General features: G+C 41.1%; 1 protein-coding gene and 1 long non-coding RNA gene across 3 annotated transcripts; both read left to right on the plus strand.

Moving 5' to 3' along the window:
- The first annotated feature begins 129 nt into the window (after positions 1-129).
- Positions 130-21,463, plus strand: LOC146497157 (uncharacterized). Of its 2 annotated transcripts, XM_085140920.1 has the most exons (4): positions 130-1,078; positions 4,376-4,591; positions 19,025-19,469; positions 19,888-21,463. In XM_085140920.1, exons 1-4 carry the CDS (start codon positions 916-918, stop codon positions 20,114-20,116), a joined length of 1,053 nt encoding a protein of 350 aa, XP_084997046.1. In that variant the 5' UTR covers positions 130-915; the 3' UTR covers positions 20,117-21,463. The 2 variants fall into 2 exon arrangements, with proteins under 2 accessions (XP_084997046.1, XP_084997047.1); XM_085140921.1 differs by lacking the exons at positions 19,025-19,469; positions 19,888-21,463 and adding an exon at positions 5,709-6,508.
- LOC146497158 (uncharacterized) lies at positions 11,474-12,420 on the plus strand. The gene is made up of 2 exons (XR_014870737.1): positions 11,474-11,832; positions 11,990-12,420. It is a non-coding gene; the product is annotated as an uncharacterized LOC146497158 (long non-coding RNA).
- Positions 21,464-25,666: the final 4,203 nt, after the last annotated feature.

The raw sequence follows: 25,666 nt of genomic DNA on the forward strand, positions 1-25,666 counted from the left end.
CAAAGTACCAGACTTTATGTTGGACTGGACTGACCTGATGAGGGCAGTATTACGCCCTTGAATCCTCCAGCCTACCGTAAGAGCAATAAAAGAAGAATAGCGGCATTGAGAGATCCCGAGTTAAGACGTTGGTTCAGTGTTGCCAACTTAGCGACTTTGTCGCTATATTTAGCGAGTTTTCAGACCCCCTTAGCGACTTTTTTTCTAAAAAGCGACTAGCGACAAATCTGGCGACTTTTTCTGGTATTACTGGAGACTTATTTATGACGACTTTTTGACGTGAACACGCATATCGCTCTTACTCTCAACAAGCAGCGGTGCTGCCGTGGGCGCCTCACCCGTGCCAAAGCACTCACGGGCGGAGGATAGTCCTCCCCCAGCTGCTATCAGGGCAGGAGACGTTCACACCTGTGCGTCCAAACGGCAAATGAATCGCGCATGAGCGAAGCCTCTGCTCCCACATTGACTGTAATGCAGTCAGTTCTTCCTTTACTGTTATGCTGTTTTGTGGACCACAAGGTTTAAAACTACTTAAACACACACTCTCACACACAAATTAACTCCACTAGAGTGCCAATTTCGGGTCACTTTTGCCGGTCCACGCCCGGGTAAAGAAGCAGGGTTGGAATTGTGACATTAAAAAACAATAATTGCTAAAAGAAATTTAATTTGTAGTTCTAAATAAATTCTAACTGCATTTAGGACGTTTTTTACTCACTTTATGTCTCTTCCACGATGTTATTTCTCTCTCCAACAACGTAGGTTACAATTACATTAGCATGACAAATTATGCAAATTAGGTGATGACGTCATCTGGCGACTTCTAGCGACTTTTAGGACAGCCAATAGCGATTTTCCTTACTAAGGAGTTGGCAACACTGCGTTGGTTTGGCGGTATCGGTTGTTGTTGCAATAATGTCTTCAGTTCAGCATCTGAGAGAGTTTATCAAGGAGAGATTAACTACGGCTGCAGAAGAAATCTTCTTAGAGTTTGTAAAAACGATCGTCCAGTATGAGGAGGAGATCCGTCAGCTAAGACTGCTTAATATCAGACCCGGGATAAAGTCACACAATACAGGTGTGTAAATTTGTGGAGGTGTGGGGGGTTGCGGGATTGTGTGATTTACTTGGGCATGATCTAAATGCATTGATCTAAACTAGTAATACACCCCAGTAAAGTGTATGCAGCTATATCTGTGCAGTGTTGAGAAGGTTACTCTTAAAATGTTTTCCACTACAGATTACAAATAAATGGCCCAAATGTAGTTTGAAATGTATTTCGTTATTGCCGTGTGAATTATTGCTATTACTGAAGGCTACTAGCCACCTGTTACGTTCCTGTTTAGCCCCTAATCTCCTCAGTATGTTCAGCTGGTGCTAATTGGCCCCACCTAGTCTGGTGTTGATAAAAGCATACTTGAGGCAGGCTTTCAGGAAGCTCACTAGTCTTTGCCTTGGTAGCCATTTTAGCCAACCTGCTATGCCAATTTAAGATAAAACCTCTATCTCACTAACACTCTGGTATTCATCTCCTTTTTACTGTTGCGGCTTTTGAGCCGGTGTTGTGCCAAAAAGTGATTGCCTGCCAAAAACAGATTTCCAATGTTTCCTTGTATTTTTTTTATGTGTAATATCTTTATGTATGTTGGTAAATAGACTTCGATGAACAGCGTTTACAAAGGGGTTATATATAGAATTAAAAAATTGTCTGTTTTTTCAAGTATCTTTACAGCTCTGTGTTATTGTACTTACATTATAACCAATCCGGTCCTTTATCCTCGTTTAAAATATTTTTACAGAACTATTGTCATATTTGCTGCCATTTCTGCTGTCCTGTTGGCCAGCTTACTCTTACAAAAGACATTTTTAATGTTAATGAGATTTTTTTTAACTGCATAAATAGAGGTTATATAAAAGTCACTGCCAAAGACTGATTGCGGCTTCTACCTTGTTACACGAATATTGTTTGTGGCTCAATATGACTTTATGTCATCCATGAGGGATGCATTTAACATATGTTTCACATATTATAGCCCAACAACTTACTTATAGCAGTTTAAATACGAGCAATCAGTTTTTGGCAAATAGCGGAAATCACTTTTTGGCAGACAATCACTTTTTGGCACAACACCGGTTTTCTGAGAATCCATCCTACCTGACGAATCATCGTACCCATTGTTTCTGCGCATGCGCACAATACGAAGTTAACTTGCGAGCCGTCTTACCTTTGTGAAAATCAGCTAGAAAAATACTCTGACTGATAAAATTCAGTGCCAAACCATCCTGCCTTTGTGAATGTGATCTACAAGCATACTTTAACAGCTAAATTAAGTGGCAAATCGTCGTACCTTTGTTAATCTGAGCTAGAAACATACTCTGACTGGTAAAATCAAGTGCCACACCATGATACCTTTGTGACTGTGACCTACAACCATACTTTAATGTGTAAAATGTAGTGGCAAACCATCCTGGGTTTATGAATATGAGCTACAAGTATACTCTGATGGGCAAAGTTAAGTGGCAAACCATCATACCTACTTAAATTTGTGGTGAAATTACTCTGTGAAAGCAGAAATGTGCATAAACTACTTACGGTAGGACGTTTTGCCAAAGTAGGATGGTTTGTCAGAACACCGTAATGTCGTATAGAAAAAATATTCCCACCAAGCACACTCACCAAAATTTTGTTTTCGAACTCCATTGCAGTTATTTCACACATTAAACCTTTGATAGAAAATAATAAAACAAAAGTAAAATGCAATAAATTACAGGTAGCAGTAAAACTATTAACTCTTTCATGCTACGTCCACACCAACATGGGTATTTTTCTATGCATTTGGTCCTTTCGTCCGCACGTAAACAGCGTTTCGAATCACCGAAAAGGTTGGAGAAAACTCCGTTTTTGCATTTACCTGTGGTGAAGAATATGGAGTTCATCACACAATGTCAGAGATGTGTGCCTTTCACATCACACTGTGCACCATGTTATTGTTTACATGAGATTAATTTCTGCAATGGCAGATAGTAAGATTAACAGTATTTTGAATCTATCTGCAGTTTTTACACACTTGCATATACACAAGCAGCTACTGTCCCTCCATTTAGAAATGTGGAGGTGTCATGGTGTGATTATTTTACATGTAGGTTTCCCCCCCCCCCCCCCCCCTGTGTAATAATATTCAACATTGCTATCAAAAAATGGGTTCAAAAACATAAACAACTGTGGGATACTGTTTGTGCATGATTTGGACAGCCTAGCGCATCCTCCCAATGCAGGGGAAACAAATTCTGTTGGGGGTACCTACCTTGGCACATGTGCAGGTGAAGCCACAGGCAAGATATGCTTCATCATATTTTCTAGTCTTTGGCTTTGAAGGAAGTTGGTTTGGAAATATATTCGGCGATGCTTCAACCTCTGCTTTGTGTTTGTGTGGGAGCCCCGTCAAAAAGACCTGTCCGTTATTCTAGCAGTGTCCAAGCATTCTTTTTTTTTTTTTTAAACATTCATACCACCTGCAATGGCTCTGCGCCCCCCACTTTGGGAACCCCTGTAGTAGGCTAACATTGTGCAATGTGACGAAATATATCTGATGATGAAATTAAAACATCTATCGTTTTGAATGATACGCTATTGTTTGTTTTGTGGTGTCGCAAAACACATTTACAGCAATATTTTTTTCATTGGTTTCATCTTCACTGGCTGTCAATAAAGATGAGGCAGAACCTGGTAGCTCCAAACAGAAGGACCAGCCAAAACAAATTGAGGATGTTATTCCTAAACCAGGGGCTCCCCCTGTAGGATGGACATTGTTTGGTTATGATAAATCTTACACGGATCAGAAAACTCTGCCATGCAAATTATGCCGCAAAGCGGTCTCCACCACGGACTCAAACACAACATTTCTGTTCGACCACCAATCATTTGAAAGGTTGTGGAGACAGTTTATAGATGAGAAGCAAAAAAGAGCCGTCAGGTGCTCAAAATAAACCTTAGACTCAAGTGTAAGAACAGGCGGCTGTTACAACTTATATCTAAAAATATATAGTTTAATGCATTGGTCAAAAAACAAAGACTTCCAGTCTGCCGTCTTAAAGTGCTTTCAGCTTTCATGATCATATTCAGATCATGCTACTGTTCGTTCGTTTGTTTGTTTATTCACATTGTGTAATGATCACTGGCACTCACATCTAAAAATTAGACTCTAATTTATCTACGGTTATCAACATCATCCAATGAACACATGACTATGAGTGAATGTTTCTGTGGCAGTATCTGCAAGAATGCAAGAGCCCTTGAAACCATAGGCTAAATTCTCAATAGGTGACCCCTTTTAATCCTTCTTGATTCTTCTTCCTCCCTTTGTTGAACACGAAGGTCTGGATGATCAGCAGGTCATTGACCAGGAAAGTACCTCCAGTCTGGACCAGCAGGACACAGAGCCTCCAAAGATTAAAGAGGAACAGGAGGAAATCTCCATCAGTGGGGAAGGAGAGCAGCTTGAACTGAAGCAGGAAGCTGAAAGCATTCATGTCTGGACCAGAGAACAGCTGGGTTTGTTGTGGAATCCTGGAGTAAAGCTGACCAGAATAGGTATGTAAAAGTGTCATATACAGATTTCATAATATAGAAATGAATATGACTCATCAAAATGCCAAAAAGACACATGACGTGCATTACCGCCTGGGATACTGCCTCACTGAAGAAATGTTTTCTGTTAGCATAGTAAAATAAAAACTGGATTTCAAATCTTCTGTATAATAAAAAACGAAAAATTCCACCAGATTTAAGTCATGTTAGTCCAGAACTGTACACAGTATGTAGAAAAATGTTGAGACGATGAAAAGTGGATTATTGGCCACAAGGACCAAGTTGGAGTGGCAAGCTGTACGCCTCATAAATGATGACTTTCTGCATGTAGACAGAATTCTCCGCTGTTCACTGCATGAGAGAGAATATTTGAATTTGAATAGTGGTGCTCCGGCGATGCGTTGGGCAGTTTTCACAACCCTCTGCAACGCCTTCCGGTCCGAGACAGAGCAGTTCCCGTACCAGACTGTTATACAGTTGGTCAGGATGCTCTCGATGGTGCAGCGATAGAAGTTCACCACGATGTCTGAGGACAGTTGGTTCTTCCTCAGTCCTCAACAAGAAGAGGCGCTTGTGAGCCTTCTTGACCAGCTTGGAGCAGTTGGTCGTCCAGATGAGATCCTCGGAGATGTGAACTCCCAGGAACTTGAAGCTGCTCACACGCTCCACAGCTGTCCCCTTAATGTAGATGAGTGGATGTGGGTCAACATTCCTCCTGTAGTCCACGATGAGCTCCTTGGTCTTCTCAGTGTTAAGCAACAGGTTGTTTGTGTCGCACCACTCAGCCAGACGATCCACCTCCTCCCTGTAGGCGGCCTCATCGTTGTCACTGATGAGGCCAATCACCGTGGTGTCATCTGCAAAAGTAATGATGGTGTTAGAACCACCGGCAGGTCTGAAGTCGTGGGTGAAGAGGGAGTAGAGGAAAGGGCTCATCACACAGCCTTGTGGTACACCGGTGTTCATTGTGATTGTAGATGAGCAGTGGTTATCCAGCCGGACATGTTGGGGGCGGTTGGTCAGGAAGTCCAGTAACCATTTGCACATGAGGGAACTGATGCCCAGGTCTGAGAGACCTGCTCACAGTGTAACTTTTTTCTTGTATGTTGTGTCCATCAAGACCTCCCACAGCAACGTGATTGTAAGGAAAATGAGGATCTGGATGACCCGCAGGTCTGTAGCCAGGAGAGGAACTCCAGTCTGGACCAGCAGAACACAGAACCTCTACAGACTAAAGATGAACAAGAGGAAATCTCCACCAATCAAGAAGAAGACCAGCTTTCACTGAAGCAGGAAACCAAGGGCATCGTCATCTGGACCGGGCAGGAGCTGGGCATCATGTGGAACCCTGAAGTAAAGTTGCACAGAATAGTTATGCAAAACTTTTAATAGATAGATTCAGTTTTGTATTAAGAAATCTAATTCACGTTGGGTCCTAATGAGACCTCAGAGATATGTTATAGAGACGCATGACAAATCTAAGGACGAACTGCAACAAGGAAACTGACGTAATATTCTATGAGCCAAAATGTCTAGCCCTGCAAGTGTCGCCCCTGTCAGGACTGTCCTAAGTTGGAAATAATTAAGTTGAGTACAAGAGAGAGGAAGACACCCTACAATGAGTTGAAACATTGTCAATTATTCCTGCATATACATTTTTGTCATTCATATTGTCACTTTGTTTGGCCTGTGCAGTGATGTCATTGGTGGATTTCCTAATTGTGTGGCCAATCCATCATCACTTTCTTTCAGAACTGGTATTGCTATTGGTTCCTGGTTTGTTCTTGACTACATGTTTTTTTTAATCTTCTCTGGCCACTGGATACAGAGGACTTGCTGCAAGCAGATGTTGATGAATGTCTATAACATACAGAGCACTGTCTTTGTCCTGCTCCATGTTTATGAACTATAGAGAAGTATAGGTTTGACCCTGATTTTAAAAATGCTCCGCTTGTTGGAATTTCTGACCTCTTGAGTTTCAAACATCTTTTTAAATTATGTTGTTTCTTTTTTCTTTCTTTTTTTTAATAATATACACCAACAAGTGGCCACCAGTAAATAAAACATACAAACAGATTTTAAGAGAATGCTAACTGCCCTAACAGTACTGATCTTATGAAAGCATACGAGAGAAGAAAATTAAGAAAATATACAAACACGGTTCCATTGCACTAAGAGTCATGACTCTCTTAGGAACTCTCATTCCTTGTGTGAGGTGATATGACATTATTAAAGAAAAGTCTCCCATATCCTATTTAAAAAAAAAAACAACAAAAAAAAAAACAACTGCCACTATGATTTGTGCATAAATGATTCTTCAGTTTCTCTAACATGGCCTCCTTCACTCAGTTCAATTCTATTCTATGTTATTCATATAGGGAAATACAGTGGGATGCAAAAGTTTGGGCAACCTTGTTAATAGTCATTATATTCCTGTACAAATCGTTCGTTGTTACAATAAAAAATGTCAGTTAAATATATCATATGGGAGACACACACAGTGATATTTAAGAAGTGAAATGAAGTTTATTGGACTTACAGAAAGTGTGCAATAATTGTTTAAACAAATTCAGACAGGTGCATAAATTTGGGCACCACAAAAAAGGACATGAAATCAATATTTTGTGGATCTGCCTTTTGCAGAAATTACAGCCTCTAAATGCTTCCTGTAGGTTCCAATGAGAGTCTGGATTGTGGTTGAAGGTATTTTGGACCATTCCTCTTTACAAAACATCTCTAGTTCATTCAGGTTTGATGGCTTCCGAGCATGGACAGCTCTCTTTAACTCACACCCAAGATTTTCAGTAATTTTCAGGTCTGGGGACCGAGATGGCCATTCCAGAACGTTGTACTTGTTCCTCTGCATGAAAGCCTTAGTGGATTTTGAGTAGTGTTTCGGGTCGTTGTCTTGTTGAAAGATCCAGCCCCGGCGCAGCTTCAGCTTTGTCACCGGTTCCTGGACATTGGTCTCCAGGATCTGCTGATACTGAGTGGAATCCATGTGTCCCTCAACTTTGACAAGATTCCCAGTCCATGCATAACACCCCTTGTTATGCCCAAATAGCTCATTTTTAGTTTCATCAGCCCACAGCACCTTATTCCAGAATGAAGCTGGCTTGTCCAAATGTGCTTTAGCATACCTCAAGCGGCTCTGTTTGTGCTGTGGGCAGAGAAAAGGCTTCCTCTGCATCACTCTTGCATACAGCATCTCCCTGTGTAAAGTGCCTGAAATGGTTGAACGATGCACAGTGACTCCATCTGCTGCAAGATGATGTTGTAGGTCTTTGGTGCTGGTCTGTGTGTTGACTCGGAATGTTCTCACCATTCGTCACTTCTGTCTATCCGAGATTTTTCTTGGTCTGCCACTTCGAGCCTTAACTTGAACTGAGCCTGTGGTCTTCCATTTTTCTCAATATGTTCCTAACTGTGGAAACAGACAGCTTAAATCTCTGAGACAACTTTCTGTATCCTTCCCCTAAACCATGATGGTGAACAGTCTTTGTCTTCAGGTCATTTGAGAGTTGTTTTGAGACCCCCATGTTGCTACTCTTCAGAGAAAATTAAGAGAAGGGAAACTTACAATTGACCCCCTTAAATACTATTTCTCATTAATGGATTCACCTTTAAATGTAGGTCAGGGGTCACTGAGCTTACTAAGCCAATTTGAGTTCCAATAATTAGTTCTAAAGGTTTTGGAATCAATAAAATGACAACAGTGCCAAAATTTATGCACCTGCCTGATTTTGTTTAAACAATTATTGCACCAGGCAGGGCCGCCCACTCTCCCCTTCACTGTTTGCAATTTCTATTGAACCACTAGCAGCAGCAATTAGACAGAATTCAGTAATTAAGGGCATAAAATGCAAGAACGTGGAACTTAAAATCAGCCTTTATGCAGATGATGTGTTACTTTCTCTACAAAACTCACAAACCAATATCTCTGGGGTGATTGAATTGATAAACTCGTTTGCAAGAATATCAGATTACTCAATTAACTGGCCAAAATCGACAGTCCTTCTGATTAATTGCTCCTTCCATAATTCTTCTTCTACACCACTGCAATCGGGAAATAAAGCTTGCAGATCTAACTAAATTAAACCATATCCCACTTTTAAAGAAAGTAGAAGGTGATCTGGCTAGGTGGAAATGTCTACCCATATCACTCATGGGAAGGGTTGCCGCTATAAAAATGATGGTCTTACCAAAAATTATTTATTCTCAATAATCCCAACTAAACCGCCACAAGATTGGTTCAGGTCTCTAGATTCATACAGTGGGGCAAAAAAGTATTTAGTCAGCCACCGATTGTGCAAGTTCCCCCACTTAAAATGATGACAGAGGTCAGTAATTTGCACCAGAGGTACACTTCAACTGTGAGAGACAGAATGTGAAAAAAAAAAATCCATGAATTCACATGGTAGGATTTGTAAAGAATTTATTCGTAAATCAGGGTGGAAAATAAGTATTTGGTCAATAACAAAAATACACTACAAAGTATATACAAAATATACTTTGTAACATAACATTTGTTGGCAATAACAGAGGTCAAACGTTTACTATAGGTCTTTACCAGGTTTGCACACACAGTAGCTGGTATTTTGGCCCATTCCTCCATGCAGATCTTCTCAAGAGCAGTGATGTTTTGGGGCTGTCACCAAGCAACACGGACTTTCAACTCCCGCCACAGATTTTCTATGGAGTTGAGGTCTGGAGACTGGCTAGGCCACTCCAGGACTTTCAAATGCTTCTTACGGAGCCACTCCTTTGTTGCCCGGGCGGTGTGTTTTGGATCATTGTCATGTTGGAAGACCCAGCCTCGTTTCATCTTCAAAGTTCTCACTGATGGAAGGAGGTTTTGGCTCAAAATCTCACGATACTTGGCCCCATTCCTTCTGTCCTTAACACGGATCAGTCGTCCTGTCCCCTTGGCAGAAAAACAGCCCCATAGCATGATGTTTCCACCCCCATGCTTCACAGTAGGTGTGGTGTTCTTGGGATGCAACTCAGTATTCTTCTTCCTCCAAACACGACGAGTTGAGTTTATACCAAAAAGTTCTACTTTGGTTTCATCTGACCACATGACATTCTCCCAATCCTCTGCTGTATCATCCATGTGCTCTCTGGCAAACTTCAGACGGGCCTGGACATGCACTGGCTTCAGCAGCGGAACACGTCTGGCACTGCGGGATTTGATTCCCTGCCGTTGTAGTGTGTTACTGATGGTGACCTTTGTTACTTTGGTCCCAGCTCTCTGCAGGTCATTCACCAGGTCCCCCCGTGTGGTTCTGGGATCTTTGCTCACCGTTCTCATGATCATTTTGACACCACGGGATGAGATCTTGCGTGGAGCCCCAGATCGAGGGAGATTATCAGTGGTCTTGTATGTCTTCCATTTTCTGATGATTGCTCCCACAGTTGATTTTTTTTCACACCAAGCTGCTTGCCTATTGTAGATTCACTCTTCCCAGTCTGGTGCAGGTCTACAATTCTTTTCCTGGTGTCCTTCGAAAGCTCTTTGGTCTTGGCCATGGCGGAGTTTGGAGTCTGACTGGTTGAGGCTGTGGACAGGTGTCTTTTATACAGATGATGAGGTCAAACAGGTGCCATTCATACAGGTAACGAGTGGGGGACAGAAAAGCTTCTTACAGAAGACGTTACAGGTCTGTGAGAGCCAGGGATTTTCCTTGTTTGAGGTGACCAAATACTTATTTTCCACCCTGATTTACGAATAAATTCTTTACAAATCCTACCATGTGAATTCATGGATTTTTTTTTCACACTCTGTCTCTCACAGTTGAAGTGTACCTCTGGTGCAAATTACTGACCTCTGTCATCATTTTAAGTGGGGGAACTTGCACAATCGGTGGCTGACTAAATACTTTTTTGCCCCACTGTATATGTCCAAATTCCTTTGGAAAAATAAACCCCCAATTATTAGCTTAAAAACACTACAAAAGACCAAGGATAAAGGAGGATTAGAACTACCTAACCAGCACTACTTCTTCAGTTTATCTCAGGATGGCTAAAACATACCTTCTTAGACGAACCTTGGCTAGATGTAGAACAACCACTTTGCAATAATCTAGAGATTTCAGACCTAACATTTATCAGTTCAAATATCCAACGACATGAATGCTTCAAAAGCGTCAGCATCAGCTCTTCTCTGACAGCATGGTGGGAGTTTCTAAAATTGACGGAGTCTTCATTAATCCCATGCAAACGTACACCTATCTGGAACAACCCTGACGTATTACAAAACAATAATATGATAAACTTTCCAGACTGGAGTGGTGCAGGAATCAAATACTTAGAACATATATTAGAAGGAACAGAATTTATTCTGGGGGTTCTGGGGGTGCTCCGTCTGTGGGCTGGGACCCTGGCTGGGCCTTGGGGGCTTGGGTCCTGGTTGGTGTGTTGCTGGGGTTGTAGGCGGGTGGGTGTATGGGAGCCCAGCCCTGGCGCAGGGTGCTGCCAGTGCATTGAGCCACCTGGGGGGCTCTTCAACTGGTGGGGGATGCTGTTACATCTTGCAGGAGGTCTCCTCTCTTCAGGAACTCACTCTGCAGGAGGGGGAGATATAGGAGAGATTGAGGATCTCAGCCTGAATGTCTATTGTCTTGTGTAGTCTGGAAGATGAGTGTATGACGGGGTGGGTGCAGTTTTCTCTGTGGTGGGGTAGGGTGGGCTTTCCCGGGCTCTGTGGGGCGGGGCGGCACTGCTGAACTGGGCCCCGGTCCGGATGGGCCTGGGACCCCTTTCCCTGGGGTATGGGGGTGCCTACTGGGGTCAGCGGGGGAGCTGGCCCCAGGGAGGGGTCACTAGCCCCTCCCTTCCTTCCCTCCCCATCTCCAGCTGCCTCCCTTTTCCCGCTCCACCACAATCACCCACAATAGGGCTTTGGAGCGTGATGTCACGGGGGTGGGCGTGGAAAGGATTTTGGCTCGATCCGCCATTTTCGGGGTCTAGCGCAAGTGAAAAGGGAGCGAAGGCACACACAACAGCCACGGTTCGTATTTGCTGTGTGGTCGGCTGCAATGTTCGATCGCACGACCGGCAAGAGAATAAGCTTGAAAATGGTTTATCTTTTCATTCTTTCCCAACCTGGAAGCAACACGAGGCAGCTCATGTATCAATGTTAGCAAACGAAGGCGTCTAGCCTGGATAGCAGCTGTGAGACGAGCTGATATCCAGTTCTCTTCCATCTCCAAATATCTGTTGGTGCTCCAGACAGTTTCATTCCGGTAAGTTCTAAATATGTTCATATCACTCTTTATAGCCTATTAGTTTTATTTTCTATGCACTCTGAGCTCATAGCAAATTAGAACAAACATCCTACTGAGTGATTTTGTAGAGCCACCTTCTATTTATAGACTTGCTAATTATTTGGCATTATTGCAGCAAACCAGCCTATGAAATGGATGAAACACATCGTGACTGGGTTCCAGCGCTACACAAGGGACCTGCTTCAAACATACCACCATGCCAATCGGATTACTTCTTCCATGTGAGGGTGAAGAGGTGACCCTTCTGGATAAGATGGTGAAGGTTTGCTGCGTTTTGGTGAACAGTGTGATAATAAAACCAGGGAAATATGAAACCTGCTCCTGTTAAATATTCTTAAGTATTGTGCTGTTAAAATTGCTGTATTTTTTCAAAAGATACAGTAAATAAAGTAATGTTAGTAGTGGTTGATATCATGTAAACACTGTCATGATTTTGTGTAAACATTTTGTCATTTGTAAACTATAAATGACTGGATTCTACATTGTAACGGATGTGATGTTCTATAAAGTGGTTTTCATAATAATAAAAAAAAGAGGCAGAAATTAGTTTGTTTCTTTATTCAATTTTTGAACAATGGGACTCAGTGAGTACATATTCAGTAAATGCAAATTATTTACATGGCAGTGCACTACAGGCATAAATCTAGACCCCTAGATAAAACATTATGGGTCATTCCCACAACCCACAGCTTTACTGTGCTCCAGCAAAGTATCCAAGTATCCTCCAGCAGTGACAACTCCTCCACAGTAGCAGGTGGGATTTTTCTATTTTGAGGACGGCTCCTTTTACCTGTCACTACGGATGGTCTGTTTATGTTTTGATCAAGAGCCTTTTTTTGGGCAGCTGAAGAGGAGAAGTCTATCTTACGGCCAACCTCTGACTGTATCTTGGTCACATTACCCAGCAAAACCAAGCATGCAGGTTCATCTGTAACAGTCCTTGTGCCATGATCCGCACTGTTGCTTCTACTTTAAACAGAAGAGCAGTGACGTCGGTGCAGGTCTCCACGACTCCGGCCTTACAGGTGCAGTGGGCGGCTTCAACCTTCCCTGTGATGTTCACAGTGACCCATGGCTGTAATGCTTGTTCATTCAGTCTTTGAGAGTGCAGGACCTGAAACACACAAAGTTCATTTAAAGACAAGAACTATGAGCCAAGGCCGACATAAATGTGTTTAATCTACTTTATCATAAATGTAACAAAGTGTTTAGAAAGTTAGCACATGTAATTTTTCATTTCTTTATGTGTCCATCTATAGAGCGCTGCATGTTATAGTGTTAATCTGCCTGTTCTCTGTCAGAAACCTGCCTGCAGAAAATGAACCTAAAGTATGTAATGCAAGGATGTCATCACTTTAGAGATGGAGAAAGCATAAAGTGACAATTATGAGTCACTTAATATGATAAGGAGATTCTGCAGGTAATTAATCAATGTATAAATCTAAAATAAAATGTATTTTTAGTGACACAAGATACAAATATGGAAGCAAGATGTATAATTAGAATTATTTATAATAAATATGAATAAATTAGTGCAATTTCTTTAACCATAAAGAATAACTAAATCCTTCAGGACAATGTCACATCAGTGCACTGAACTCACTATGTTATCCCTCTAACAGCCTCCACATGTTCTCACTGTAGTTTCCCCTCATGAATGAATTTATGCTGCACTAATCTGAATGTTTGCAGGGAAATCAAACGCATTTCACACGCAGTACTCGAGCTGACTTACCTTTGTTTGAATGACGACTTGTACGCGCTGACTCCACAGACAAGGTACGAAAATATGTCAGGCTACGTCAATAGCGGTTGTTCTTCAGGGTTTCTATTCCACGGCCGTGTTTCATACGGGTCCACATTTCCAATGCACGCTATTTTCTGCAAGTACCGCCGCTTCGCCTCTGGACTCAATCGGTCTCTATACAGTCCATTCTCTTTTGAGCTGCTTTTAAGCATCTTTCTTGTAGTCGTCGTTCCAACAGTGTGTTTGTTTTAATTCGTAGACCCCGAAAATGGCGCTGCGCTCCCATAATGCATTGCGGTGTGACGTCAACTCCAAAGCCCTATTGCAGGGCCTTGGGGTAAAGGTGTGTCAACAGGGTGCAGGGGAGGCATCCCCCCCTCTGTCCCCTTCTGGCTGCCTGTGTCTCAATTTTATCCCCCAACTTAGAAATTCACATTACTCACACTCTCATTACACATACATATTGGATCTTGGGGGTGGGCATGCTACACGGTATCCAAAAGACCATCAGGGTGTACAACCTCACCCCTGGCGTCGTTGCCTACCTCTCAATTTTAAATACACATAGACATTGAGGGCTATCGGGGGGAGGGGGGCAACGCGCTTACCTGCTGCTCTCTGGCAGGTAGCTCCATGCCCTCCTGGGTTTTAAATGCACCTTAGAACACACATGCATCAACACTACATATGAGCGGGCGGAGGGAGGTTTGGAGTCTTCACACACCCCCGTTCTCTGCGGCCTTTTGGAGCGTGGGGCCAGGAGGAGGAGTTGGCCGTCCAATTGGGGTCTGGAATGTGGGGCCTCCCTGCTGCTGCTGAGTCGGGGCAGTCTGCTTCTCTCCACCCCAGGGAAAACGGTAACACTACCTAGGTTTGGGTGCAGTTTCCCCCTCCAGGGGCAAGGGTACCTAGACCTGGGGCTTAGAGTACGCTTGGGGAGTGTGATTGTGTGTACAGTGTCTCTTTATATCTGTCTCCACGTTGGGTGAGTGTTGAGTAATTGCATATGAGAGCATGAGGGTGGGAATGGATGTTTGTATCTGTGTGTGCCTGTTTGTCTGTGTCTATATGTCAGGTTGGGTATCAGACACCACCTCTCTAGGGACATCTCAGGCCCTCCAAGGTATGGAGGCCTATCTCCCCCCACCACTTCCCCTGCCAGTGGCAGACGCCCTCAGGCATCGGTGCATTGGTGGTTCTTTGTGTCCGGGGATGGGCATCCAGGTACACACCGGCTCACTCCTAGTGGCTGTTTGTCAGGGCCTGGAGCCTGGGGCTCGCTCGGGCCACTTTCGGGATGGGGTGCCCTTAGCCTCTCGGCCTGGGTCTCGGTCCACTCTGTCACAGCTGGCTGCCGGCGGAGCTCACCGCACGTCACTGCAACTCCCCCTGGCTTCTGCTCCATGGGTGCTGAGTGACCCCTCATCGGGGGCTCTCCTCAGCTCTTTCTGCCCCTCTGTTGGTCTTCCTTGGTTTCTTGTGTTCTGAGGGCCTCTGGATGCCTGGAGTTTTGATCTCCTCCATACCTGCTTCATGCCCTGGAGGACGGAGCTGTGGCTCCCCACACCCACTAGCAGATCATTACATGAAGGAACCTTTTAAATACCAGTGCGCTCATGCTCACAGGTGTACACACGGGTACTCACACACACAAACTACACCCTTTTTGGCTCCTACCTCAAAGCACACTGTGCGCTGTCAATCTTACGTGCTGCACAATAATGTTTAATATTTAGTATTTACTGTTATATTCCCATAGATCAGACCTTCCCAAAGTGTGGGTCCCGCCCCCTAGGAGTGCGCAGAGCCATGGCGGGGGGGCGGGATGAAGGGGGGGGGATGAAAAGGGGGGGGGGAAACAACGCTTGGACACTGCTAGCACGGGCGCCTACAGAAACGCAAAGCAGGAGATGAAGCATAGCTGAATATGTTTCCAAACCAACTTCATTCTAAGCCAGATACTAGAAAATATGGTGATAAAATATATTGCCTTCACCTGCACAAGTGCCAAGGTAGGTCTTATCAGCAGAATTGCTTTTTCCCTTCGTCGGGAGCAGCACTGGGGTGTTTTAAATCACGGACAAACAGTATCCCATATTCGTGATTTTTAGTCACAAACACTTGTTGTAATGACTAAGTATTCCTGACATTTTGGAGATATACATACTATACTATACTTTATACAGTAAAGTTACAGTGGGATACAAATAATATCAGGCCGATCCTGCCATGATTTGTTCCCCCGGTTCAAATCACAAACAGTATCCCACAGTTTTTTATATTTTTAAACCTATTTTGCACAGAGAGGCATTTTTTGAAAAATGTATTGATAGCAATGTTGAATATTATTACAGAGGAAAAAAAACAACTACCTGTAAAATAATCACATCGTGACGCCTCTGCCTTTGTAAATGGAGGGACAGTAACTGCGTGTAAAACCTGCAGATAGTCAGATTAACAGTATTTTGTCTCTATCTGCCATTCTGCAATTCATCTCATGCGCACAACGTGGCGCACAACGTGGCGCACAACGTGGCGCACAACGTGGCGCACAACGTGATGTGAAAAAAGGCACATACCTTTGACGTTGCGTGACGAACTCTGTATTCCTCGTCCACACGTAAACACAAAAAAGGAGTTTTTAAAAAATCGCAGTTTTTGGTGATTTGAAACGCCGTTTACAAACGGCTGCGTTATCAAAAATACCCGTGTAGGTGCAGACGTAGCGTAAATTAGTTGGTAGTTTATTTTCTTACTACCTGTAATTTATTGCAGATTACTTGTATTTGCTGAATTGTTTACTAAATGTTTGAGGTGTGAAATAAACCGCAATGGAGCAAAATATAGGTGTGTGTGGTTGGAGGATGTGTTAGTGCGTGTGCGTGCACGCGGGGGGGGGGGGGGGGGGGGGGGCGCGAACATTTTTCTTGTAAAACAAGGGGGGCCCAGCAAAAAAAGTTTGGGAACCACTGCCATTTTTCTTTCTCAACAGGTGATCCAGGTGATTGATATATGCATTTTTTTGTCTGCTTATTTTGTTGTTTTTTGTTTTTTGCTCTTTATCACCATTCCTCTTCCCTGCTATTTTTCTTTCCCTCTTTCTTTCTCCCCTTTCTTTTCCCCAGTCAAGTCTGTCCCGTATTTAGCAAGTGAAAATAAAATAAAATAAACAATAAAATGTGAATCAAATAGACCATTACGGCAAGGCTGGAATGGTCCATTTGGTAAAGTAAATCCGTTGGGCAGCTTTCTTCGCCTTTAGACAATAATTCTGATAGCAAAAGAGCCAAACGGGACAGGCAAAAAAAAAACCCTCAAAAACAAACAATTATTGCATTTTCTGTAAATCCAATAAACTTCATTTCACTTCTCAAATATCACTGTGTGTCTCCTATATGATATATTTAACTGAGAATTTTTTATTGTAACAAACAACAATTTATACAGGAAAATAATGACTATTAACAAGGTTGCTCAAACTTTTGCATCCCACTGTAATCCCAACAACAGTGTCCTGAAGGGGGTTTATACTGTAAGGTAGGGCTGCCACGACTTGTCGACTAGTCACGATTACGTCGACTATCAAAATCAAATGGTAAATGGTAAATGGCCTGTATTTTTATAGCGCTTTACTAGTCCCTAAGGACCCCAAAGCGCTTTACACATCCAGTCATCCACCCATTCACACACTGGTGATGGCAAGCTACATTGTAGCCACAGCCACCTTGGGGCGCATTGACAGAGGCGAGGCTGCCTCTGACCACCACCAGTAGGCAACGGGTGAAGTGTCTTGCCTAAGGACACAACGGCAGAGACTGTCCAAGCCGGGGATCGAACCGGCAACCTTCCGATTACAAGGCAAACTCCCAACTCTTGAGCCACAAAATCAAATCCTTCAGAGGCTGCATTTGTAGGCCGATTGCGTTACAGCAACTCGATGAAGGCTGTCCAAATTCAAAGACTCCTCCAAATGCGGCCGACAAATGTGTCCTTCATTTCCAGATTTGAAGGATGGGTCGGGTGTATCCTTCGCTGCCCAACCTATCCCAAGATTCATAGCGTGGCCCAGCCAATTCCAGTTTCCAACAATGGCAGCTGCTACTTGGTTTTAATATTACCTGTATTACTCCTTCTGAAGCTCAATAAGGATAAAACTGAAATCCTCCTTATTGGCACCAAATCCAACCTTTTTGAAGGCAAACCACTTCTGACTCACTATTGATAACGCCACAGTTTTCCCTTCTCCTCAGGTTAAGAGCCTTTGTGTCATCCTACACTGTTCACTTTCCTATAAATCTCACATCAATAATCTCACCTGTTCTGCCTATTTCCATCTACGCAACATTAACAGATTTCGTTCTTCTCTTGTCACCCAGTCTACATCCATTCTTGCCCAGTCTTGTTACCTCCCGCATTGACTACTGCAACTCTCTTTTGCATGGTCTCCCCCAAAAATCCTTCCATAAGATTCAACTGGTTCAGAACTCTGCTGCTCGCATTATCACCAGAACTCCCTCCTACCAGCACATCACCCCTGTTCTTCAGGAACTTCACTGACTCCCAGTGAAATTCTGGATATTCCACAAGCTTCTTCTGCTCACCTTCATAACCTCGCACCTCCTTACCTTTCTGACCTGTTAAGCACTACCTTTTCTGTCCACTCACTTCGATCTTCTTCTTCTATCCAGCTTTCTGTGCCTTCCTTCCGCCTCACCACGATGGGAAGCAGAGCTTTTAGCTGTTCTGCTCCCAGGCTGTGGAACTCTATACCCCCAGGTATAAGAAAGATTGGTTCTCTCACCCAGTTTAAATCTCAATGAGCCTAATCAGGGCCACCTGATCCAGCTATAAATGTATGCTTTATCAAAAAGGAAATTTTTATGCCTAATCTTTTTTTTTTCTTTTTTTTTCTTTTTTTTCTCTTTTTTTTTTAAAGAGTGTCTGTTTTCCGAATCCAAACTGGCAGCTTTTTCCACAGAAGAGGGGCCTGAAAGCTGAAGGCTCTACCTCCCATTCTCCCCAACTTTAAGGCAATGAATGGTTAATATAAACAATAAATAAATAAATCCTGCAGTGAATGTCCTGTAAAGTTTTTGAATAATTTTAAGTAAACTTTTAAATGTTTTGTGCACTTTGATAAAAAAATTTAAGAGATCCCACTTTGTGCTTTTGTTTGATTATATATCGTCTTTATTTTCTCATTGTAGATGATCTGTTTATATGATTTGTTGAATTTGTAAATGAGCAGCCAAAATGGTTTTCACATAAGCACCAAAACGGTTTCTCCCCACAACATGCCTTCATAGGTATATCTAAGCCATATGCTTACCATGTAGACACCTGCTAATGGTTAAGCTTACCTTGTAATTTCTCAAATGTATGTTTTTTGATATGTCCCTTCAGATTTTCCACAACATGACTGTAAGGACGAGGATGGGTTCACAAATCAGCAGGTCTGTAACCAGGAGAAGAACTGCAGTCTACACCAGGAGGATCCTTCACAGATTAAAGAGGAACAGCTGGAACTCCGTACCACTGAAGTGGAAAAAATGGTTGTTCTAAAGCAGGAGACTGAAACTTTTCCTGCTCGTGAAGAAAGGGACCACAGTGAACCAGAACCAAGCAGTGACCAACTCCATTCTCACAAATCTCCTGACACAGATCAGGATAAAATCAAGGATGGTAACTTGCACAGAAATGAGTCGGAGCAAATCGTATCAGGCCTGAGTATTCAAAATTCCGAGACAGCACATTTATGTAGCACCTGTGGGAAAAGATTTTTTTGGAAGTCACACTTGACTAGACACATGCGAATTCATACAGGTGAGAAACCACATTCTTGTAGCACCTGTGGGAAAAGCTTTAATCAGAAAAGCCATTTGAAAATACACATGGAAATCCATGCAAATGAAAAACAATATTCCTGTAGCACTTGTGGGAAAAGATTTTATATAAAATCAAATTTGAAAAGCCACATGCGAATTCACACAGGTGAGAAGCCATATTCTTGTACCACCTGTGGGAAAAGATTTAGGCGGACATCAGTTTTGACTAAACATCAGAATTCACACAGGTGAGATGCCACATTCTTGTACCACCTGTGGGAAGAGATTTAGTTTGAAACACATTTTGAATATGCACATGCAAATTCACACAGCTTAGAAGCCACATTCTTGTAGCACGTGTGGGAAAAGATTTACAACAAAGGGTCTGTTGAAGATACACATGCAAATTCACTGAAGTGATAAGCCACATTGTTGTTGCACCTGTGGGAAAAGATTTACTCAGAGGGGTCAGTTAAAGACACACGTGCGAATTCACACAGGTGAGAAGCCACATTCTTGTAGCACTTGTGGGAAAAGATTTACTACGAAGGGTCCGTTGAAGATACATATGCGAATTCACACAGGTGATAAGCCACATTGTTGTTGCACCTCTGGAAAAGATTCAGGCAGAAGGAAACTTGAAAAAACACATGCCAGTTCACAAAAGTGAGAAACCACACTGTTGCAGCACCCGTGTGAAACATTTTAGTTCTCCAGTACAGTTGAAAATGCAATTAGGAAAACATGCTACATGCTAAGTTTCATTCTTAGAAAATGGTGATGGTAGAACACATAAACAGTGTTTGGGTCATTGAAAACTGAAAATTTAAAAAGGCTTTCGGAAGCTCAGTTTCTGTTTTGACACATGGACAAGACAGTTTGTCTTGCACCATAAAATGTGTGCACCTTTATCACCTTTTTCTGACATTGTTTTATAGTTTATAGGCTTTGTCTTTGCTGAAGTTTCTTCATTTTTTTGGCATGGCCTCGACAGTGCTTGAGATATTTTTAGTGTCTTGATGTAAAAAGAACTATTTCTCCAAAACACACTTGGTAATATCTGTTGAAAAAACAACTACACATGTGAGGTAGCCTTTATTGAAATCATCTTTTTCTCCGAAGTTCACAGTTTGAAGGTGTTTGACGCAGAAGACTGTTGACTAACTTTGCACTGTTTGCTAACTTGTACGCTGCCTGAACTGCTGTTGGGATTTTGTTTGGTGGTGGGTTTTTTTTTTTTTGTTTTTTTTTTTAATGAAATTTATACACTGGATTGACCTCATTGTTTTATTGTTTATGGGCTTTGTCTTTACTGAAGTTTCTTCATTTTCTTTGGCATGGCCTCAACAGTGCTTGAGATATTTTTGGGTCTTAATATAAAAGAACTATTTCTCAGAATCACACTTGGAAATATCAGTTTAAAAAAAACTACCCATGTAGTAGTTGGATTGACATTAATGGGAAGTGCTTTTCAGATGGAAAGGGAGTATTTTAGGGAATGACAATGTTGACAAGTTGATCCATGTTCTCATATTGTTTGTTATCCATATTTTAAGCTCATTTATTATTTATATTTATAACATATGGACTAATGTGTCATTTTAACAGTGGTGTGTTCCATTTTGACATTAAACAAATCCAGTTTAAGATTGTAGATAATTCAGTTTAATAATAAAATATGGATAATTATATAATAAAGGAGGAGGAGCTGGTGACTCATCTCCCATAAAGGAGCTCAGATGTTTCCCGGGAGTCTTCATCTTTATTTATCCTTGTTTGCTTTTGGCCTCCATGTGCTTATGTCGAACATACTAGAGAGCTTTTTTTTTTTTTTATCTTGTATGTTCAATAAAAACTGTTGGCATCAAACTTTACATCTCCTGTAAATTTTGTGTTTTGGTTTAAATTGTGTTCCAAAACCCTGAATCAACATCTTTCCAGCCTGTAGAAATTCTGAAAAGCTTTTAAAATATGCGACTGCACAATCCTGCTGCTCTTTGAAAAACTAACAGTACTTCCAAACGAGCTGTTAAACAGGGCTTTGTGTGATCTGCCTTTTGGTGAAGCAACTGACCAGGAAGATTCAACACATTCAAGGGGCTTAATCATACTAAGTTCATTGATTCTCGTCCTCACTTTCCAGGTGCTCAACCGTACTCCATCAATGTCTTCTGAAGTTGTGTGTTTCAGAGCAAAAGTGGAGCACATAATAGCAAACACTGAACACACAACTCCCCTGTCTGCTAAGAGCATGTCTTCCTTTTTTATACCACCATCAGTGACATGAAAAAAGATTATTCAAACAAATCTGCAATGGTATTTTCAGATTAACTTAGCCAATTAAACATTACAGCGGACTTAATTAATGCGGTCAACAATTCCTTAGGAGGTAACCAACATGAATTTAAAATAGCATGCAATTTAAGAACACACCCCTCCCTCTCGGAGCTACCGTAACACCAATTTGTATCAAAATCTTTATTAACTTCTTTATTAACCTATTAGGACCTGGCGTCCACATCATATCACATTTTGGGTGTCTAGACCAAAATACAAAACTTTGCTCTTCAAGGGCCTGATATCCACTTACAAGCACTGTTCTATCAAAAGGCCCAGGATCCTCTAGCAGGCACCAACAACTGAGCAGCGTTTTTGGTGAGTCGAAATTAACTACTACTTCAGAAATGGGGCCTAAGAGAACACCAACAGCTGAGGAAATTGAGGACATTAAAAAGTCACTGGACTTTTTAACTGAAGAAACATCAGCTATCAAATTACAACAGAAATATATCCTCGACATTGTCAGGGAGATGAGGTCACTTCGCAATCAGAATGCAGAGAAGGAGAAATGGATTGTCTATCTGGAGAGCAGGGTCACAGACCTGGAGCAATACACGAGAATGAATGATGTGATCATCATAGGGCTAAACATAAAACCTCATATGCTCGGGCCGTGACTGCTGACAGCAAAGAAGAGCATGGAGAACTGGATGTTAGCTCTGCAGAGCAACAGGTGGCTGTTTTTTTGCAGTCAAAAGGGATCGACCTGGACTCTAATAACATTGAGGCATGCCACCTTCTGCCCAGGAGAAACGTTAGTGATAGACCAGCTGTCATCATAAGATTTGTAAACCGGAAACACTGGAATGCACTGCTGAAGCAAGGGAGAAAACTAAAGGGATTGAGCGACTACATGAATGACCATCTAACCAAATACAACGCTGACATAGCTAAGAAAGCACGGCACCTAAAGAAACCTAAATTCAAAATACCTGGACTCCAAACTGTAAAATATTTATTAAACTCAACGGAACTGGTCATTGAACACATCCAGGATCTGGAAAAATATTAATAAGCCACATGGGCCAAGGAGCTGAAGAGATCTACACTCATCAAACCATGAAGGTAACAACAGAACAACAGAAACTAAAGCACAACATATGAAATTATAGCACAATCGACTAATTTAACATCTGGGAATTATATATAGATTAATTATATAATATACTATTATAATATATAATTATATATAGATTATATATTATATATATATAATTATATATAGAACACCAGGTTCTAACATTGAAATATTTAAGGAGTGGGTAGATAAAACATTTATTAATACAAATCAAAAAGGTATGTTCATTTGTGGGGATTTCAACATAGACCTATTAATTCCAAACAAGCATAGTATGACAGATGAGTTTATTAATACAATGTATAGCATGGTCCAGTGATCACTAAGCCCAGCAGGATTACAGTACAGTCGGCAACCTAACAGACAATATATTTACTTATGAAATAGAAAACATATCTATAAGCGGTCTCATAATTAATGAGATTTGTGATCATCTACCTGTTCTTGCAGTGTATGACAGCAATAACAGGAAGGTCAAACAGGAAAATACAACAAAATACAAATGAGTGAGAACAGAGGAGTCCATAAATGCATTTAAAAGTGATTTGCTTAAGCAAGAATGGGAGATGCTGTATAAGGAAAAAAATATTGATAAAGCTTATGAGATTTTTTAAGGAAAATTCACACTGTTATATGATAGTGTTTGCCAACTAAAGAAATATAGCAAAGAACAAAAATATGCAGCGTGCCCATGGATCACAAAAGAAAACGATGTGCCAGGACTTTGCTGTTCTCGCTGGTTCAGATATTTGAAGTTTACACAGCTACATTCTCGCCTGAAAATATGTTAAAAGTTTATTTTACGACCCAGAAAGAGTAATAAGAGTAATATTAAAACTAAGTAGCTGCAGTAGTAGTAGCCATTGTTGCAAACTGGAATTGGCTGGGCCAATCTGGGATATGGTTTTTCAATTTTGTTGTCTGGGTGGAAAATCGGGAGAAATTCGGGAGAATGGTGGCTCAGGGAGATTTTTGGGAGGGGCACTGAAATTCGGGATTCTCCCGGAAAAATCGGGCATGTGGCATGTATGCACAAAAGGATTACAAAATGCATGTAAAAAGAAAAATATCTTAAATAGAGAATTTATAAAGAACAGAAGTATAGAAGCTGAAAATAAATAGAAAAAATATAAAAATAAATTAACTAGTGTTTTGAGGTCATGTAAAAAGGAATATCATGAGAAATTATTAAATATGAATAAAAATAACATTAAAGGGATTTGGAAAACATTAAATGCCATCATTAAAAATGGTTCTAGGCAGTTAAATTATCCTTTGTATTTCACTAATAATGATAGAAATATTAGTAACATGAGTGATGTGTTTAATGAGTTCAATAAATTCTTTGTAAGTGTTGGGCTGATAGAATTCCTGATACAAGAAATTGTGCAGAGAAAGAAACTAAACTCATTCAACGTAATCCTCATTCAATGTTTTTAACGGTGGTAGAAGAAAAGAAAATCATTGATATTGTCGGGAAATCACAAACAAAAAATTCTGCAGACTTTGATGACATTGATATGGAAATCGTTAAGAAAGTTATCGATGGCATCTCCAAACCCTTAACACACATTTGCAATTTGTCTCTACAAACTGGTCAATTCCCAACACAAGTAAAAACAGCGAAAGTAATACCACTGTTTAAAAATGGAGAAAGACACCAATTCACAAATTACAGGCCTGTTTCTCTACTTTCACAATTTTCAAAAATACTGGAAAAAGTTTTCATTAATAGACTTGACAAATTTATAGATAAATATAAAATAATAATGGACAGTCAGTATGGTTTCAGACCAAACAGGTCAACATCCATGGCATTAATGGAACTTATTGAAAATATCACCAATAATATAGACAATACACAGTTGATGTTTTCATTGACCTAAAAAAAAAAGAAGCTTTTGACATAATTAATCATGAAATATTACTTGATAAAGTGGAGTACTGTGGCATTAGAGGAGTAGTGCTAGAGTGAGTCAGGAGTTATTTGAGAGACAGGCAACAGTTTGTGAAGCTTGGTGAATATCAATCAGAGTGCCTGGACATTGTTTGTGGAGTTACACAGAGATCAGTATTGGGACCAAAACTGTTTATCCTGTACATCAATGATATATGTAAAACATCTGATATATTACATTTTTATTTTATTTGCAGATGATACAAATATTTTTTTGTGCTGGAGAGAATTCACAGCAGCTTTTGGAAATTGTCACACCAGAAATGATTAAACTGAAAACATGGTTTGACAGAAACAAGTTATCACTAAATTTGAATAAAACTACATTTATATTATTTGGACATTGTAAAAAAGATGCTGGAGCAAAATTGTTGATAAATTATGTTGAAGTAGAGCAAGTTTCTTATACAAAATTTGCTGGAAACCTCACATAAAGCATATACAAGCTAAACTGTCAAGAAACAACTCTGTACTGAGTAAAGCTAAACATTTTTTGCATTTTTCCAAAACTCCGGGTATTTTACTGTTCACTTATACTGCCATATTTGTAATACTGTGTGGAAATCTGGGGAAATAAATAGAAAACTTCACTTCGACCGTTATGTAAAATTCAGAAAAAAGCTACCAGGATGATTACTAAAGCAGGATTTAGAGATCACACTAACATTATGTTCTTGAAATTAAAAATTCTGAAGTTTATGAATCTTTTAAAATATAAAACTGCAAAAACTATGTACAAAGCCAGATACAATATGTTACCAGGATATATGCAGAGGATGTTTTTTGACATAGAAGGGGACTATAAATTGAGGGGAAAATGAAATCTGAAGACTCTTAAAGCACGG

Source organism: Neolamprologus multifasciatus, chromosome 18, assembly GCF_963576455.1.
Source record: "Neolamprologus multifasciatus chromosome 18, fNeoMul1.2, whole genome shotgun sequence".
Taxonomy (NCBI): domain Eukaryota; kingdom Metazoa; phylum Chordata; class Actinopteri; order Cichliformes; family Cichlidae; genus Neolamprologus; species Neolamprologus multifasciatus.

Excerpts from the sequence above, each read along its gene's own strand:
- LOC146497157 (XM_085140920.1), top strand. The coding sequence starts at position 916 with ATGTCTTCAGTTCAGCATCTGAGAGAGTTTATCAAGGAGAGATTAACT. Across the intron at positions 1,079-4,375 it reads GATAAAGTCACACAATACAG|GTCTGGATGATCAGCAGGTC; the intron begins GTGTGTAAATTT and ends TTGAACACGAAG. Across the intron at positions 19,470-19,887 it reads AAACCACATTCTTGTAGCAC|CTGTGGGAAAAGATTTACTC; the intron begins CTGTGGGAAAAG and ends TTGTTGTTGCAC.